The sequence below is a fragment of the Cynocephalus volans genome, chromosome 3 (assembly GCF_027409185.1).
Source record: "Cynocephalus volans isolate mCynVol1 chromosome 3, mCynVol1.pri, whole genome shotgun sequence".
Lineage (NCBI taxonomy): Eukaryota > Metazoa > Chordata > Mammalia > Dermoptera > Cynocephalidae > Cynocephalus > Cynocephalus volans.
Genome location: NC_084462.1, coordinates 108344480 through 108364590, shown reverse-complemented (window position 1 = coordinate 108364590; position 20111 = coordinate 108344480). Strand labels below are relative to the sequence as shown.

Below are 20111 nucleotides of genomic sequence, written 5' to 3'. Positions count from 1 at the left end.
GCTTGCACTCTTAGCCTACAATCCATCTCCACACAGCAACCAGACCAATCTTTTAAAAAAGTAAATTAGATGTCACTCCCCTGCTTAAAGCTAATCGATAGTTTCCCAGCATACTGAGAACAGCACCTGCCCTCTCGTGGCCTGTGAGGCCCTGTGATGTGGCCCTGCCTACGTCTTCCTATTCATTTCCTACTACTCTTCCCCTTTTTCGTTGTGCTCCTGCCTCAGGACTCCACAGGGTCTACTCTCTGCCCTTGGCATGGCTGGTATCCTTTAAGTCTCAGCTCAAATACCATTTCCCCAGAGATCCTACCCCTGATTTTTGTCCCTAATGTGGCTGTTTCCACAACCCTGAGTTAAAGCACATACGAATCTGAAGTTTAGATCTTCCCCTGTTGATGGATGGGCTTCCCCGAATAGACTGAAGCTTCCTCCAGGAGCCTTCTCCTCTGACTATTCAGTTCTCTGCTCCAGCCCCTGGTGCATTGTACCCACACAATCAATGGTTGTTGAATGAATGAGTGACCGAGTGAGGTCAGGAGTTGGGGAAGATCTTTTGGCAGCGAGAAATAAGGGAGCCATCTTAGAGGAGGGCATTAGAACGGGGCCTGGAGGAGCAGCAAGAGGCAAATAGCCTGAGCAAAGTAGGGAGGAGAGAACTTGTAGAGCTGGTGAGACTGAGGCTGGGCCAGTGCCCTCTCCTGCCATCTTTTCCTCATTTGTTTTTTGACATTCGTGGGCTGCCAGGGTGGGGCTCACTGCTCCTTAGTAAAAAAGAGGGTGGGATCTTTGCTGACAATTGATGAGTCTGAGACCACCAATCAGAGCAGCTTTTAGACCCCATTGACCTGAGCACCAGGCAGAACCAGGCCTCTCAAAGCTGGGAGACTCAGCTTGCAGAGGCACCCAGGGGTACTCACCTAAGCTGGAGTAGAATTTGTTCCCACTGAAGGCGCTTGTACAGTTAAAATCAGTTCTGCTGCTCCAGGCTAAGATGCTGTTGCTCTTGGAACTCATGGACCGCATGTCCGTCACTGTTTGTTCTGAGATGAATGTTTCGGACTCTGAGACGTGAGACACATTGACTTGAGAATCAAAGTCCGTGAATAGGCAGATGGAATTGTTGCTGGATTTGGAATCCTTCAGCTGGTACACAGCGGGGTCAGGGTCCTGGATAACTGTAAGCCAAGAAGACTGGGGTCAGGACATGTTCTTTTTTCCCTCTTTGCTCCAACCTAGCCCAGAGTCCAGATGCCAGTGATGGACAAGAGCAGGGCTCCATGGGGTTGGCAAGTCACATTCTCAGGCTTTAAATGGAAAATAACATTTTAGAAACCTGCTGCTCATGATGGACTGGGACTTAGGGGACAGGCACAGGGGTGAGTTCTGGCCAAGAGGCCAGGCTCTGCCAGTCCCTGCCTGCCATTCAAGGAAACCAGAAGTGCAGGGCTACTTACTGATATTGCTTATTGTTATACTTAATTGGAACTTCTTCAAAACCTTAGCAAGACTTGCAAACAATGTAGCTCTGGCAGGACAAAAGCAAGCTTCGGAAAAAGGCCCAGCAAAGTAAACCATACATCTCGGAATCTAGAGTGGTCTCCCTTTTTAGGCTGAGCATTGGCAGGAATTGGAGGTTTATGATATGTTGGCATTGCGCTGAAAAATCTATCACATTACCAGATTTCTCTCTCACTGATAAAAATTTTAGATTACAAATCAGAACACCTGCATCCAAGCCCTGACTCATCTATCTACTAGATATAAGGCCTTGAGCAAGTCTTACCAGCTCCTAAAGTCTCAGGAATTTCATTCGTAAAATGAAGCTGTTTCCTCATCCACCTTCCTAACCATGCTATTCTGAGAAAAAAACGAGAGTTTGTCCATATAGAAATATATTTAATAAACTATAAAGTACTGAACAAATGTTAGTGGTTGGAGCTATTGATCCTGCCAGGGTATTGCCATGATAACGTGCTACTAAGTAATACAAAGTCAGTTTCTGCTCTTCACCCCCAGGAAGCAGGAGTTACTGGAGGCTTTTTCTTAGTGCTGAGACTCATTCCTTAGTATTTCCGTAGGATTTTGTGTTTTTAATATGACTCTCATTGTTTATTCTTTCTGACCTCCTTCCTTTAGAGGAGGAAGCAGAGGTTTACCGGAGGATAGAGAGTTAACACGTTGGGGCCACCCAGAGAGTTTCCAGCAGGGTTGGGATTAGAACTTCCTGCCCCAGTGATTCTCTGCTCCCACAGCTCCCCGCCATGCACACAAGGTTTATCAGAGCTTGGTGATGCACCCCACTTGTTGAGCCAGCCAGGGTGGCCTTGGCAGTGCAGACATCCAGCTGGATCCCAAACTAAAGAAACCAGCCCTTGGCATGGTCTTGGGACATGGAGTCAAGGCAGAGCTGCCAGTAGCATGGGGCTACACTCGCAGTGGCAGAGCAGGGGGTGGGCTCTATGGTCAGATGCGTGGGGGGGGGGGAGGGACACATCCAAAACTCTGGCCCCAAGGATTCTGCTTACTTCCCTCCAATCTCTGCATAGCTGGGGAGCCTGATATCACATGGATTAAGTCTAAGGCATAACTCTTACTGGAGGGGAGAGACAGGAAGCCATTTGCTCCACCAACACTTCTCAATGGATTTGTTGGTTACAAGTGGGGGTCTCGGGTAGGACTGGGAAGGGGATATGGAAGAATATGGAAGTGCTGAGAAAGTGTGACCTTGAGGGGAGGGCAGAATATCAGGTGCTATCAGATGCAGTTTGGCTTTAGAGGGGAAAGGCGGATGCTGTGGGGGGCAGAAGCCCAACATCAAGTCCGAGTTAAACACTCACTCAAGTCCTGGGGCCAGTGGGTGTCAGAACGGAGAAGGTCTAGACCATTCTGTCCATACAATAGTCAATAGCTACTTGTGGCTATTTAAATGAAAATTAACCAAAATCAAAATTCAATTAAAAATGAAGACTTAATTTCAAGAGCTCAATAGCCACATGCATGCAGCTGTGGCTACTGTGCTGGACCGTGTAGATTAGCAAAACATTCCCATTGTCACAGAAAGTTCTACTGGACAGTGCAGAACGTGAGATTTTGAGGAACGGCTACAGAGACTGAGGGTGAGACTTAAAAACCACCTTTAAGTTTATGAGGGGTGACTCTACCAGGGGCAGGTTAATTACTGCTAAATTTTGCCAATGAAAGATCAAGAGGAAACAGCAATAACATGAAGTCAGAAGAAGTGAGGTGATTTTTATCCTCTCTCAAATCTTGCTTCCACCAGTCGATACACTTTGAGCTTTCCAACCTGCATTTTTGCCATTGTTTCGCCTGTCCAGCTTACTACCTCATTTCTTATTTTCATACAAAAAAAAAAAAAAAATAAGGTTGCAGTAGACATACTCAATATTTTTTACCCCCTCTTACTTTCATCCCCATGTACCTCTAGTGCAACCTTATCTTTTTATCTGAAAATAAGAAATGAGTCACTTTTAATCTGGACTTCTTTAGGGGTCCACCTGCCAGAGCCTTGTGGGAAGAGACATCACATTCCACCCTAGCAGGAAAAACACACCCTCCTACTGATGATATCAGAAGGTAGCCTTAGCAAGAGTGGATCAATTTTTCAATGTGGAAGTTCAGCTATTTTATATCCTAACCCATTGTTTTAATTCAAAACTAACTGCCGAAGCACTTGTCTGCGTGTGTGTGTGCTTCAGATCCCCAGGAGCACAGCAGTGACTGAAAACTCCTTTATCACTAAATCTGTGCTCTGTAGTTAGACATTAGGAACCTAGAAATGAGCATTAGCAGCACTGACTCTGGCCCCATTGAGGTTCTGGTGAGCATCAGGAAATAACGTACATGAGCAGACTTACCGGGAATAATGGAAACTCTGGTGCCTTTGCCAAATTGCAACTGGTAGGCAGCACCTTTGTACCACTCCCAATGAATCCATTACAGAAACCATTAGGGTTCTCTGCCTCTGCGACATGGGATGACCCCTCTTTGAGCCCACCGAAGAAGGAAGGGGGAGGTCTCTATGTCATGAGCCATTCATGGGAACAGCTGGCTTCTCTCACCTTCACATTTGGTCTGCATTTCTAAGTTGGATTCTCAGTTTCCTGGTGGCTGGTCCTGGCTCTAATTTCTGCATTCTCTTGAATGCTCTAGTATTTCTTTTCTCCATTGTCTAAGAAGACATCTTCTTTGTCTTTTTCTCCATCCAACTTTATTATCAGAGGTGTTTACTTAGGCTGAAACGCACAGGCCTTGTTCATACTCAAGATCATGCCTTCTTTCTTGTTGTTCCTTATGCCTGGAACTCTCCTTTTCTCCTTTCTCTGCCTGTACAGACCTTACCCATCCTTCAGAGTTAAACAAATCCTTTGTACTGCATAAAACTTTCTCCATCTAGGACAACTTTCTGGCCAGGCCCCTATCTTTCTGAATCTCTATTGTGCCTATGGACATCATCAACTGGTTAATACTAAAGTAGTTTTCAGGTTGCTAAATTTACAGTTCTTCTTTCCCTTTGGCTAGTTTTTATACTATTTGGGGACAGGTCAGGCATCTATCTTAGACTTCTTCATACTCTGTAATATTTTAGGGAGTGACAGTCACATAGACGGCATTAAAAATATCCGTTGAACAATTAAAGTCCAATTTTAATGTGTTTGACCTAGAGAAAACACAGGTATTCAAGATTGACAGTGATGCTTATTCCCTTTCCAGGCCTCTGTAAGACGATTAATTAATTACAATGTCCATAGTTAGCCTCACCATAGTAATAACTGATTTCCCCAAGGAAAGGACTAGTAACACTGGCCTACGGGGTTGCAAATGGTGATCCCTGGGATGACTCACCAGATATTATGGACACTTGAGCCCCTTTCCCAAACGTGAGTTTGCCAGTCATTCCTCCAGTATTTTGCACCACAGATGACACCATTGCAGAAACTCACAGGACGTATCTGCTACTTAAATAGGGGAAGTACTGTTCACTCACAGGACAGCAGAATCACACTCCTCAGAGTTAGTCCTTTTGGCCTTTTGTATTGAGATTTTATCTCTGGTATGTACAGTTCTTTTCCTACTGCCCTATTGTGCTGTGGTGCCCTGGGATGAGGTTGTGATTTTATGTGATTTCAAAAAACCAAGAATTCAGTAAAGCAAAAACCCCTACTCAGGGCAGCAGTGTCTTGTATCCTCATGCGGAAGGTCCGGGACCACTTGCTCATCACCTGCCTCATGAATCCTAAGGTCCCAGTCTAAGGATAATGCCTCCCGAGCACTGAGTGATGGATGGTAGGATTTTCTGGGGATGGGTGGAGAGAACCATTTGAGACCCTACAGAGGAAAATACCTGGGTACAAGTCAGCATCTTGGACAAAAAAGAATTAGTTGTCAATGTCCACCCTTTTCCTACTCTACTTACTTGGCTGGATGCTCAGTCTGGTCCCTGTTTCAAAGATTAGCTTGTGAATACTGCTGTACCCCACTGCAGGGTACCTGCCTGATGCTATTCTGCTAGAACCCAATGGTCTGAAGAGTGCCGTCCTAAAAGGCTCACTGGGTCTTTGTCTCTTAGGTCTCCTATTTCCCAAGGAAGCTGTTTGCCTTTCCATTTACAGTCATGTAAACCTTAGTACAGCAAAGCCTTGACAGTGACAATAATAATAATAATTTAGAAAAGCTACCCTTTATTACCTGTTATATGCTGGGCATTATCTCATATTATTATGCTGTGGTTATTGTCATTTTGCTGTTGAGAAAGTGGAGGCATTATTGTCGAATACTGCTGATAAGAATGGAGCCAGATTTCCCCCAGTTTTGTTGGCCTCGCTATACATTACTGCCTCCATATCTAGTTATTTCATGTGCTATATGTGCCATTCAGATAGGGGTCTGGGTCACTTTTACCCTTGGGAGAGGGTTCAAAACTCTACTAAACTGCAGAGAGGAAGATTCTATGAGCAGGTATCCCACACCTGCTCATTAGCCAAACCAGGGCGTTTAGCTACCTACTACAGGGAAAGAGAATTTGTGTTTGTCATTGACGCATTTCTTTCCCCCAAGGGCACTTAGCTAATTTCCTGAATGTTCAGATTATCTGGTGCTGATGTTATTGGCTTCAATTAAAAGCACCGAGTGTCTCAAACTCTTTTTATGTTTTTGGAAATTATTCTGCTCGGATTTTCATTTATTTGATTGGCTCTTGGCATCTCTATCTTTCATATGAAAAATGGGAAGATTTTAAGTCACTAAGGAGAGCCTTTAGAAATGGAAAATGAGTGCTTCCTATGTCCCTAAGTTTGCTATAAATCATTGCCTGTTTTCTCATATACAAGTCGGCAGTTCTTTTCGCCCTGGTCATTTGCATGTTCATACTCACATGGGTGCACAGCCAGCCTGGTCCCTGCTCCAAAGGTCACCTTATCGTAGCCACCAGACCACACACAATAGGAGGGTGCTTTACAAGAACTCTAATGTGGGCAGGACCAGCCGGGCTGGGGCACTCTGCCTCCTGCCCCTATTTTTCAGGCTCCTCCAGGTCAACCTTTCTATGACAAGAGAGAAAAGTCTCACCCACTGGGTCTTAATTCTTCAGCTTTCTGTGTAATAACCCCACAGACCTCTTCCTCACCGCCAGCCTGAGCCTGCTCAGGCCTTCCTTGAGGGTGGATGCCTATTCTTGCTTCCACAACTAAAAGTGAAGGAGGAAAACTGTAGAGTCTGGAAAACAGCCATAGAATAATTGGAAACGAATCTTGCCGGAAAAATTCACAGCACTGGCAATAGATGGAAAATCTAGGATGGGGCTGATGGTAGAACTGAGGCCTATGAAGGGCTCTCCTTTTAGAAAGCGGTTTCTATTATTCCTTGAGGGCAGAGGAAGACAGAGACTAAAATTGCCTTGGGAATGTTCCCATAAAATGTACAAGGAGGACTGCTTAACTATGAAGGCTATGAGAGTCAGGACTGAGTTACATATGGGGCCTGATAATTTCTGTCTCTGGAGGTTCTAAGACTAGTGTTGACATCCATATGGGAAAAAAAATTCCCCACATTTGAGGATAGTTTAGGCAAGAATTTTTCAGTGACAGTTTTATAGAACCCTAACCCTTATAAATTTCTCTGCAAAAAAGGATTCTAAGCTCAAATAAGTTTGAAAAATGCTGAATACTATATTTCAGTCTTGAAGATTGACAATGCATACTAGCCTTTTAAAGTTTCCGTGAAGTCCTACAGTAAAGAAATCAAGAGCTGCCCAAACTTATTTGACCCAAGAACCCTTTTTTCTTAAAAGATTCATTAATATCCATGGAATGCGTGTGTGCGTGTGTGTGTGTGTGTGTGTGTGTGTGTGTGTGTGTATGTGTGTGTGTATTCATTCCTTGGAAATACCTTCTCTAGTTCCAAGAATTTAAAATTCCATTCTAAATGTTACTCTAATTTTATCCATTAAGTTTTCTGTGCTCTGAATCTGTTTTCTCTGCTACCAACTCCTGCAGACACAATCAGGGGCCTCATTGATGCTGATTATTTCTAGTCATCATGAAACAATTCCATTTTATTGTGGCAACTGCTGAACACCTAGGCATCTGGCAGAAAATGCTCCTGCCATGTCAGGAACAGTTCCAGGGCAGATCTGGGTGCAGTCTACATGCAGGATCTATATCGCCCCAACACTTTGCAGGGTTTACCTACCAGGAACAATGGCAAATTTATAGCCTTTCCCAAATGTGAATTTTTAGTCTTTCTTTCTTATACTTTCCTACTTGGAGCTGTGTATTTCAATGATGATTCTGGTCCCAATGAAGGAACGTTTCCTTAGAACAACTATTTCCTGGGTGATCTCTCAAGTGCAAACAAAGACTTTGTATATTGATCATCAGACTTCTTTCTTTTTTGCTGCTAGAACCACACGGGCTGCTTCCCTATCACAGATGTTATAATCCTATGTTTCTGAACTTTGGCTCTTGAGAAATATAATGGGCTCAGGTTTTTAAAATCCAGCCTGAACTGACCCATGGCAGGGAGGAAGCTTTGGTGAAGCACACAATGAACAGATAAATACAGAGGAGCTTTTCCCTAGAGAAATGGGCTTTCTCCCACCCACATGCATTTAGATGGGCTCTTTAATATCCCTTTTTGAGGTCTATCAAATCTAACATATCTCTGTTGGAAAATATTTGCTAATGTCTAAACCAATATGTTTTAAACAGTAATTACCCCTCCACCTAAGCTTTCCCTCCTCTCCTAGTCAGAAGGCATTTTCTCACAATTATTTGTTTGGTGACACCTATATGCCAGGCATTATGTTGTAGAGATCTGAGGATAAAGAGGAGAGGGTCCTGCCCTCGCAGAGCTTATGGTGTAGAGAAGAATACTTATAAGTACCAGGCAACTAGGATCGGAGGTTAGGCACGCCTTCCTTTATACTCCCATTGCAACTTGTATGTACCTCCACTGTAACATGGCGACACCAAGCTGTAATTGTCTGTTTACACACTAAGATCCTGGATGACAGAGACCCTGCGTTTTCCTTCCTTTCTTTTTCCTTCCCTCCCTTCCTCCTTTTCTTCTTCACTTCCCTTTCTTACTTCCTCACATCTAGTGTAGTGCTTGGAATATAATAGTTGCTCAGTAGATATTCACTGAATGCATAAAGCCTCTAAATATTTTAATTAATTTTTAATGCAGTCCTGCTCTTTATCTTCTGTTATTGGAACTATTTCATTTCTCCTCTAACTTCTGCATGGTTCCATTTTCCAGACTTTATTGTTTTTAATAGCATTGTTTAGGTTTTAACTTCTTCTCCTATCTCTCAATTGAATATGGAGTTTTGTGAGAGTGTGTCCTATGCCCAGCATCTTTGGGAAGTTTAATTCATCACCTTTCATGAAAACTAAATGGTAACAAAAATAAATTTTTAGCATAATCAGTCACAGTTTCTTTTCTGATAAAGATCCTTTGTCTCAAAAAATCTAGAAACAATAAGAGCCTGCATCTGTAATAATGAAAAGACCAAGTCCCACCAGCAAGTACTACCTTTATAAAACAAACTACTATTAAGCCAGTGACTAGGAATTCAAATTTCAAAACATGCAATCCTTGTGAAGAAACATGAAAAATTAGTTCAGGACAGATTCATCATCTAAGAAAGCAGAGTAGGGGCTTTCTGTGTTTTTGGCCAGAGCCTAAGGTCAGGCACTTACTTGGATGCACTTGGAGTCTTGTTCCACTTCCAAAAGTGAGTGCCCTGCTGCCAGTGTCCACACCCTGCTCCAATGCAGTACAAATACCTGCTCTCTGCCACCTGGGCAGCTGCCATGACCCCTCACATGTTTACAGCATTCTCTGTTAGGGAACAGAGCCTTTAAGCAGTTCATTCCATGGTTTTGATGATAAATTTCCCTCTACGTGTAACTTTATGCCCAATAAACAGTCCCCCTAAGTTTCTCCTTCCCTCCCTGCCATACCTGCCTGTATTTTGCCAACCCAATTCAATGACTTTACTGATCTCTTCAGACATGTTGAGTTACTAGGCCATGGTCACTATGGCAAGGCTCAGGATGGGCAGACCAAAGACCAAAGACCACCTTTGAGGTGTGGGGGTCTTCCCTCACAGAGCACAGGAGGAACAGTGATAGCAGGTAGTTAACAATAAGGCCAGAGAGACAAATAAACTTGAGTTAAACTCTAGCTCTGCCATTCCTAGCTGGGTGATCTTGGACAAGTTACTTATGCCGAGACTCTGTTTCCTCATCTGTAAAATAGGCATAATACCAGCTATTTATCATTAGGATAGATGTGAACATCAAATGAAACTTATATGAAAGTTGTCACTGGCATGTGTCAGGCATTCAGTAAATAGTAGCTAATAACAGGATGATTCCCAGCAATGCTTCACCCTGGGGAAAAGGAATGAGGCTTGCAGCCGGGGGAAAACCATCCCTGCTCCAGCCATTCCAGCACCCCACAGAGCCTCAGCACCCTGGCTTGGATGCTCTAGTCTAGGGGAAGATAACCTCATGGATCTGAAGGGAGATGGTGACAGAGTCTTAGCCATAAGGGTGAAGGGCAGGGTAGACCCCTTGGCTGCCAAGAAAAAAGTTCTGCTTCAGAAACCCAACCAAGAGTGAAGTCTTTTCTCAAAACTTAGGGGTCTGTCCTCTGAAAACATTGTGCGAAACCCTTGTCCAGCACAGCTACAATCATTTCATTAGACCTAACACAGTGATTGGTACTCCAGGACAACAAAGGAATTCTTTCATGATGGAGCAGACCACACCATGGACTCTCTCACTATTGCAATCTGTCTACAAAATTTCCCTTGACCATTTCTATAATACTCACACGGATGAACAACAAGGCTGGTACCTCTTCCAAACATAAGTTTGTAGTTTCCTCCTGTTGCACACAGCGAGGAAAGACTTTGATAAAACCTGTCTCCTGTGACTACTGTTCTGATTGCCCCAGTGATGTTGGGGCAACAGTCCAGAGAGACACTGGCCAAGCTCCCAGAGTTGTAGGAAATCTCCCCTCACTGTCCTCAGAACTCCTGAGTCCTGGCGCCTCGGGCAGCAATGGGAGCCGGGGCTTGGGAGAGTCCGGCAGTCCCCAGTTACCCAGGAGAAAACACCACTTTCCTGTCAGCAGAGACGTGGTGCAACATCCCACATCCCCTCCCCATACCCCAACATCACCACCACCCTGCCTGCTTAGGGTGGATGTTCTGAGGCCTGACTCTGCTACTCTTTTGTCAGATCCAAGGGGCTTCTGTAAGTGCTCTGAGCCTGGAGAGCAAAGATTTTATAGTCTATTTTGCTGAAGCTGTTCTGACTGCCTTTCCTCGAAGGTCTCCTTGTCCCTTCCCACAGCCCGTTGGTGCCTCTGATTCCCAGCCCTCTTCCTGCATGAGGCCAGGGGTTTGCTTCCTGCATGTCCCTGTCTGTCCCTGTCTTGCAGGACTCCAAGCAGGATTGCAGCCTTTCCTGTGATTTGTGTTTTTATCCTTCCCTCTTCTCCACCTGGAAATAGGCCAAGGCACCCAAAGCCATTTGATTCCTTTATTTCTAATGACCTTGACTCAGACAGGCCCCTGCTTCTATGAAACCCTAAAGCTACAGAAAAAAAAAAAGACACAACATTTTCCACAAAACTTTTGAGGTTGGAAAGAAACAAAGACCATGCTGCCTGCTTCAGCGATGAGAAAGCTGAGGGTCACAGAAGTCACAGCCTGGACCATACAGTCCTGAGCTGAGGTGGGAACAGCCCCTGGCTGCTGTGTGCTGCTGACACTCAGCTTATCTCACACTGGGTTTGAGGGTCATGTTAGCAAAGAGCTGTGTGGCTCCACTGAACACAGGAGGGAGTGAGAGGCTGGGCCCTGGCACTGCTTGGCACTGACCATCAGCACGGCCTTAGACAGATGCTTGGACCCTGGGCTTCAGGTTCCCCCTGCAACATGAGCAAGATGTTCCCAAGTTCACTCCCAGCTCTCACTTCTGGGGTCCTTCGTTTAATCTGAAACCTGGCCTCAGGGAAGTGCAGCGGCAGATTTACATAGAGAATGGGAGTGTGGCTGGTGGAGATGCTGAGAGAAGGGGAGGGTGGAAGAAACCAGGGGCAGGAAAAGATTTGAGACTGGCTAAGAAGCTTAGGTGTGGCATTGATGAATGATACATCCTTCCCCAACTCCCATGGATGTATGGTAAGAAGTTGTCCAGCACCAGGGTAGGGACAGGGGTGGAAGGGGTGGAGGGGGCATTTGTGCAGGAGGATCCTGGCTCACTTACTTGGTATGACTGCCACTTGGGTCCCCTTCCCAAAAGTGAGTCTGTTGTTCCCATAGTCTCACTCTGAGTAAAGGCATTACAAAAAGGTCCTGGTTTCGCCCACCCTCTCATGGAGGACACACACCCCTCCCAGTAGCTCTAAAATCTGGAAACTGGGAAAGGCTGATCCTAAAGTTTTCCCTGTAATGGGTGGTATGAGGACTTGAAGGAGCTTCCCTCACGGATGTCAACAGTACCAGCTCTAGTGCTAAACACGGGCCTTCGCTATCTTCATCACGTCTGTCAACAAGCATAGCCTCTGGCCGTTTCTCCTCTGGGAAAATGTCTTTACAAAAAGTTGTGAAAAATATTGCCTCCTACATAGGCAGAAATACTACATGGGTGTAAGTATTTCTAAAGTTACCAGGGAGCAGGCAGGGATTTTCCCATCTCATCTGCCATATTTGAGAAGGCACCATTTTCTTGGGGACATATGCAAAAATGTATTTTTCACTTTGCCAGAAAGAGTAAGAGCAAGAACATTTCCAGAACACTGTGCTGGGGCACATGCTGAAAACATGCTGCAGCATGACTCAGAGTCCCCACAGCTCTCTCTGGGGCTGAGCAAGAGTCTGGGTGACTCAGGACTGACTCATTCCTGTTTCTGTCTTCACCTCGCTCAAGGATGCTAACTGCCAAGGGGCTTTTTGTCCTCAAGAAAGTCAAACATCTCAGCACAGAACAGACTCAAATTATTTTCCAGAAACATATGGGGGTGGGTGGGTGGGTGGGGGGATTGTGCTTGTTCTCTGCTGAGGAATGTGAACTGTCCATTGTCACCCTGGTCCTATCTCCAGCTAGCAGGGCTCCCTGCCCCCTCCGCTCCCCCGCCGCACTTTGGCACATGCACATATAAGTTATTATTAGACTTTTCATTATGAGTGTTTTGTTTCTCTGATAAGACTAGAAGTTCTTGAGATCAGGGGCCATATCTTAGGCTCCTTTTCCTCCTTTTCTTTGTTTCTTTCTTTTTAAACCAACTATGGTCCTTGGCTTGTTGATGATACTCAATAATCATTTTCCTGAGTTGAACTGACTTTCACTGTGTGTAATTACTGGGACAAGAGGCCAGTTTTGGGAGAGGTTAAAAGCTAAGTGTACTGTGGGTAAACGTAAGCTGCAAAATCTAAGCGCTTAGGCGAGGAAAAATCAAGGAAGCATTTCTAAGAGAGATAATAAGGAGGCAGTATAAAAACCAAAACAGGTTCGTATTGACCCTCAGCAGAGGGGTAGGAACTGAATGAACAAAGGAGAAACTTGCCTCAAAGGAAACTCAAACGTTTTTCTACTGATAGCTTGACAGTGATTCTCCTTAAAGGGTGAAAAGAATAATGTGGCAGAAAATGCATAGTCCAAGTTAGCAGCATTGTTACGATTAGTAATAACAGAAGAGTAATAATAATAATCAACTATAGTCCAGAGTAAACACTATAAACGTAAATATACAAATGTAAACCCAATCCTGAGGGTGAGGCTATGCATCTCTGCAGATCTGACTTACGTGGGCTGACCAAAAGTTGGGTGCCAGTTCCAAATATGAGTTTCTGAAAGCCTCTGTTCACACTCTGATATAACTCTATACAAAATGCACCCTGTAACTGGCCATCACCTGGGGTTCTTAAGTCCCACACAAGTTAATTAACAAGTGTTTCTGGGTCTGCATGCATGCACCACAATGATAGAAGGCATAAAAATTTTACTATTTAACCTTCATTTTCCTAAGACCATTAGAAGATGACAACAAAAAAAGCAGAACCCAGCAGGAGATTCTGCTTTGTATACAATGGATTATAAAAAATATCACTAATATTCAGATTGAAAAAGTCACTCATGTAATTATAGAATTTCGGTTCTAGGCAGGACCTAGTGGAGTTTATCCATCCACACTTACGAAGTGCTTGTGTTCGTTATATGTTTCTTGCAGGAATGATGCTCATGGGTATACTATATAATGAAACATTATTATGGCAACTTATCTTCTTGTTTAAAGAGTAGACAAAACCATGCCCTCCTCCCAAAAAAGAGAAAAGAAGAAAAAAAATCAATGAAAACAAATGTCCCTCAACTGTAATATAAATCAGGTTATTTCATGGAACTTACTTGCTTCAACAAATAGTCTTGTTCCTGTCCCAAAGATAATTTTGAAGACTCCAGTATTTCCCACAGTGATTTGTACTATGACAAAAGGGACCATTCCCTTCTCTTTCCATTTCTATACCATGGCTGGGGAGCAGGTCCAGGGAGCCCATAGTAAGGTGCTAGTAATAAGAAATACTTTTTTATATTCCCCAGTAAAGTCCATTTTTTTTTTTTTTTCTGTTCATGAATGTATCTTACATGTCCTACCTACCAGAAGATTAGTTCACAGAATATCACCTCAGGACCAGGATCCCCAGGTTCTATTCCCAACCTGACTTCTCATTGACTTTATGATAATAGACAATTCAACCAACCTCTCTGGGTCTTACCTTAATTTTCTTATTGGAAAAATAAAGAGGTCTGAATGAACTAGATGATTTCTGAACTCCCTCACAGAGCTAAAGCTCTGTGATCCAGGGATGTCCAGAGTGCCTGTATTTTTCTATTACTCACAAACAAGTCAGTCACTTGCAAATCAGTTACACTGTTGGCTAGTCTGCCTGGGGAAAATGCAAGAAACAGGGAGGAAAAGTGGCCATCAGGACAAGGGAGTGGCTGCTGCCAGCTCCTCTCTTGCCTCCCCACATTGGGGTAAATGCTTCCAGCAGCTCTGTACTTTTTGTTTCATCATTCAGGGGAAGAAAATCCTTTAGACATTCAGGGCATCCATGTTAATACTTCCTGAAGTTCCATCTCTAACTCATGGCAATATGTAGGGGTAGAAAAGATAAATTACAAGTATTTTCTTATTCACTGTGATTGGCTTCATCTCTCATTTCTAAGTAAACCCTGACACAGGGTCTGTTACTTCACGTAGTAGCAAGACTAGGGCTTTTAGATCAGGCAGGCAGACCCGGGTTTGAATTTAGTCCCTTCCACTCACTAGCTTTGGGATCTTGGGCAATTACTTCTCCAAGCCTCAATTTCTTCTATACAATAGGGTACTGCCCTCTACCCCGCACAATTGTTTGAGGATAAACAATACTACACGTCATGCATCTAGCATCATACACACACATCATAGGCACTGAGGTGATGGTTATTATCTCTGTTAAGTTAGATTATTGATTAACAAGGTTATTTAACGAGGGTTATAGAATTCGTTTATGAAATATCCGCTAGAGTCCATACGCTTGAGTCATATAAACTCTAGGTGGTATAGGAGTGAGATCTCAGAACCACAGATTTTGAGTGCTTTGATCCCCTCATCTACTGGAGGAATCTGAGGCACACAGAGGGACAATGACATGTTCAGTATCACACAGCCAGTTGGGGCCCCATCAAATCTAGATCCCTGGACTGAAAGCAGAAGCCCTGGGATCCTTTCTCTGCACTTCACTGACTCTTATTGGACAATGTTTAGCTTAAAGGGACATAATCTCTGGAATGATTCGGGAATGGCTTATTTGGGGCATAGTTAAAATGACCTCTGAGTCAACGGCAGTGGAAGCGGACAGGGTCTACCAGATCAAGACCATGCCATTTTCTGCTCTTCTAGCTTTTTCTCTCTGTTGGGTTCCATTTAGCTCTATTCTAGTATGAAAACCTGTAATGTGGAACAGAGCTTCTGTCAGCCTCTTATCCTGGGAGAAGTCTTAATGGTTTGCTAAATTCTACCCCAAAGAAAATACGCTCATATAGTCTTTGAATACTTTCATTAATTTATCTGGGTGTCACAATTCTTAATGCTTCAGCAGTAGATTACAGTTAATTAAAAATAAGATATAATGACAAAAGTGGCATTCCTTTTCTCCTGTTTACCATAACCAGAACATATTTTGTAGTTCCCTCAGAACTTACTCAGTCCCACTTGGAGCTGGGTTCCGGTTCCAAAGGCGAGCTTGTTTGCTCCTCCCCACGAGTCCCACAGTGCCTGACACCTCACAGTAAACTCCCTTCTGCCACTTCACCCTTTTTCCTGATTTACCCTAATGAGTTAGAAAACACTCAAGACTTAATACATCTATTAGACTTATTCATATGAGAAAAAAGCACCCCCCCAATAGGATAAATTCATAGACTATTGGTGTTAAGGGGCCACAGAGGGCATACGGACCCACTTCCCCATTCACAGATGAGAAAACTGAGGCTCAGAGGCAAGAGATCTGTGCTAAGTTACATTGCTAGTTGGTGGTAGAGACCAAACCATGGATCTCTCTGATTCTCCATCTAATGTTTCTCCCTCTCCACCATACGCTTGAGAGTACTATCATTTACTTTTTTCTTCTTCCCTTTGGTCTGGAAACTTAATTTCTTTGGGTTTAATTTCAATTAAACATGCATTTATCAAGCACTTACTTTGTAAAAGAACCATATTAGACACTTCACAGGATATAAAAGAGTCTCTGTTCTGTTTTAATAGGTAGATATTCTCAGTAATAAAAGACTTCTGTAGCTGTGTGTGTCACAGCTTGTCTAAGATTTCACAGCTAAATTTGGGATACCGAGGGTAAGAGGAATGTGAAGGATGCCAGGGAGAGACCACAGTCTAGGCTTTGAACAGGAAGCTGGCTATTTCTGGAGAAACCATGTTTGTCCTAGTCTTCTAGGGTGTTAGTCTCCCCTCCATTCTGACCTCATGAATTTGTTCTATGGTTATTTCCAACTCTTCTGTTAGCTATTTTCATTTTTAAATGAAGAGCCCATGGAGGCTCAATTTTAGATTCATAGAAGGTTAACTGATAAAACAGGGAAGGTGCAATCCATGAAGATAAAACGCAGTGAGTTCACTCAGACACCATAAACCAGATGAGGGGAAAACAGAGTAGGATGGGGTCAACATTTACCTGGAGAGACGAGAAGCACAGTCCCCTTTCCAAAAGTAAGTTTGTTGTATCCTGAATTTACATTATAGCAAACCCTCATACAAAAATGGCCTGCAGTGTTGGGCTTTTCAACCTGTGATCTACTTACGGAAGGAGAAAGAAAACCATCATTTATAGAGAACCTATTATGTGCCAAGCAGGTTTACAGTCTACATATATGAGTATTACATTACCTTATTCAGACGACAACTGTGCCATGAGCTTAGATATCCTTATTTTACAAACGAGGAACAGGTGATTTGAGGCTAAGCTGGATGGGCCAGCACTGCTAACAAAGACACAAATATCCTGGACCCACCAGACATTTTGGCAGAGAACAGCTAAGTCTTAGGAGAAATTGACAAAAGAATCCTCCTCCTCCTTCCTTCTAGAGTGGGATTGCAGCTGTACTGGGATTAATTCTTTTGCAAGAACTGTACATCAGAGCTCTAGTAACAGTGATCCCCCAAACTACAGCTTACCCTCCATCATACAATCATTTCTTGAGACATGAAGACATTTTACCCTAAATATTTCCATTACTTCTCTGATATCTGACTTACCAGGCCTGACCAGAAGACTGGTCCCACTCCCAAAGATCCATTTATAGCTTTTGTCTTTCCCACAGTGTTTTTTAGTCAGCCAAAAACACCCATATGCCCACACTTCCTTCTCATGCCTGAGATCTAGAGATATGGCCCTTTTACCTACAAAGATATAGTCTATGTCTTACTTTTATTTTACATTCCATGTAACACACAGGCCATCTGACTCAAATTTAGAGCATTGTGCAACACTTAAAATGAAATCTCCACCTACCCACACCTCTCAGTCTATTACCATCAAACTTATGATTTTCAACTCTATTTATCCCACAGATGTATCTGGCCCTTCTTTCATTTCCATTACAGGTATCAACTTTTAGATTCCTGCCCTAGAGTCTCTCCTAGTTTTAATTTCAATCAGTCTGAAGCTTCATGGAATAACATCCAGATCATTATGAGTGACAGCTTCCTGCTCACCCCAGTCAACTCATTTTACAAGCTCTGTGACTCAGTGGTAGTCTTACTCCTTACCTGAGTCCTGTTCTGCCCCCACACCCAAGCGTCCCTCTGATTAAAGGACACCCACTCTGCTACAAGTTTGGTAAAAAACACCACTTGTCCTCTCTTTAGTTCTTATCCTTTGCAAATCTACTGTTTTCCATTGGTCTCATGGGCAATGTCTTTAGCTTTCTTTCTATTAAGAAAGAACACAACTTGGATGGAACAACACTATTTAAATGTTAAGGGATGGATGAGGGATCCTTATACAATCCCTTTATTTAAATCTCCTGAAAACGACCAGAAAAGAGAAGGCCTGTTACCTCCCATTACGTGCTCCAAATGTTATAATGTGAGAGAAGACAACACAAGGAAGAAGAAATGCTTAGGAAATTGGACTCACTTGGGATGACTTGGAGCTTTGTTCTAGTTCCAAAGGTAACTTTTTGGTAACCCCTAGAATTCACACTGCAATGTGTGTGTTTACAAAATGGCTTCCCTTCCCCCGCCATTTTCATTTGGGTAGCATTTAAGTCACTATCTTTCAGTAGAAGGGAGAGAGCTTTTTACTGATGTCTATGGCTACAGACCCACATGCAAATAGTTATTTTACTAAAAGCCTACATATTCTCTTAAAACAATTATACTATCTTACCTAGTTTTTTTTTGTTCCATAAACAAATGGTAATATTTTACAGGTGTATAGCAGTTAAGAATTTATAAAATACTTCCACATACATTAGCTTGTTTTATCTTTAAAATAACTTATGAGATGATATTAAAGGTTTTCATCTTATAGATAAAGAAACTGTGGCCCAGATGCACTAATCAAGCCAGGTTTAGAAGAACCGGAAGTGTTCAGACAAACCTTCTGCCTTTTTCTTTAGGGTAAACTCTCTAGGCTATTTCATCGGTTATTTTTGGTTCATCTACATGATGATTTTTTCTCCACAGCTAGCTCTTTCTATCCTCTGTGCCATTAATTTAACATTTCTTTCTACATTGGAATGTACTTACGTCTGCATAAACCATTAATTTCTTGACACTTGGGCCTTACAAATACTGCAGTAAGTTCAGTGGGCCTCAGTAGTCACATTAAACCTCCTACTTTAGTGACATATTGCCTACTTACTAGGTTTTATTGATAATCTTGTCCTACTCCCAAAGATGAATATGTTATAAATCTCAGCACTGTGCTGCCTGACAAAAATGCCTGAGCTACCTTGATAATAGATTAATGTGATTAGCATGCATTTATCCTCTCTCATGGGATCTCTGGCTGGGATTCCCCCTTTTTGATACTGGAATAAAAACTAAGCCATAGAATTAAGCCTGTGAAAGCCTCTTTTCAGGGTACAATAGTAGTGATACAATAGATATAGTGAGAAGAATCTAAGTGATGTTCTCTAGACAACTCTGAAACTTATTTCTTTCAAAAAGATTTCACCAAGAAGCTTTGTTTCAATGGCCAAAGGATATCATGTCTGATCCCATTTTTCTTTAGAAATCAACACCTGGACATAATCTAATTTTATCGATGTTTAGCCAACTTTTCACATCCCTGTAGGTAACTGTTCTTTCTTTTATCACTTAAGTTTATTAAAAAAATTTTTGTGAGTGTGGAGTGTGACGTGGGCCATGATTGGAGTATTAGGAATGGAGGAGAGCGTCCATTTTTTCATTTTGTTTGAATGGCTTTCCTCATTAAACCCCAACGCTCCTTGGCTTAAAGAATAAAAAGACTTTTAATCACTTGTGCAATAGAAGACTATAGTATAAGTACAAGTGTTATGATTAATAATTACCAGGTACTTACTGGAACTCACTGATACGGTGGTTCCCTTCCCAAAGATCAATCCATTTCCTGTCTGGTAGGCACAGTGAAATGAGGCCCTGCAAATACCTCATGTACCCACTCACTCAAACCCACCTTATATACAACTGTAAGCAATGGAAACTTGTATTCTGTCCTTGCCCTCAGCCAAGATCTCCGTGGGTTTTCAGCATCTGGGTATGCAGTAACAAAGCTCTGTGCTTTCATGAGAAGGGGGCAGCTGGTGGTAGGTCCTTTATTCACTTAGTAACCACTCACTGAACACCTCTGATGGAAGGCATTGCACTAGGCACTGAGGATACAGCAAGAGTCACTCAGTGTCCCTGTCCTCATGGTTCTTACTGTCCGGGAGGAGGCAAACAATAAACAAATACGTAGAAAATATAATGTAAAGTGTGTGAATTAAAGTCAAGCTGAGCAACAGAATAGAGAGCAAACAGGCCTCTCT

General features: G+C 43.0%; 1 protein-coding gene across 1 annotated transcript in view; it reads right to left on the bottom strand.

Moving 5' to 3' along the window:
• The window catches only part of LOC134372375 (T cell receptor alpha chain MC.7.G5-like), a 360110-nt gene that overhangs the window by 1648 nt on the left and 338351 nt on the right, over positions 1–20111 (bottom strand). The window contains exons 4-5 of the mRNA XM_063089891.1: positions 948–1178; positions 758–808 (exon numbers count right to left, since the gene is read on the bottom strand). Coding sequence (XP_062945961.1) covers positions 758–808; positions 948–1178 — 282 coding nt within the window. The remainder of the gene's footprint in view (positions 1–757; positions 809–947; positions 1179–20111) is intronic.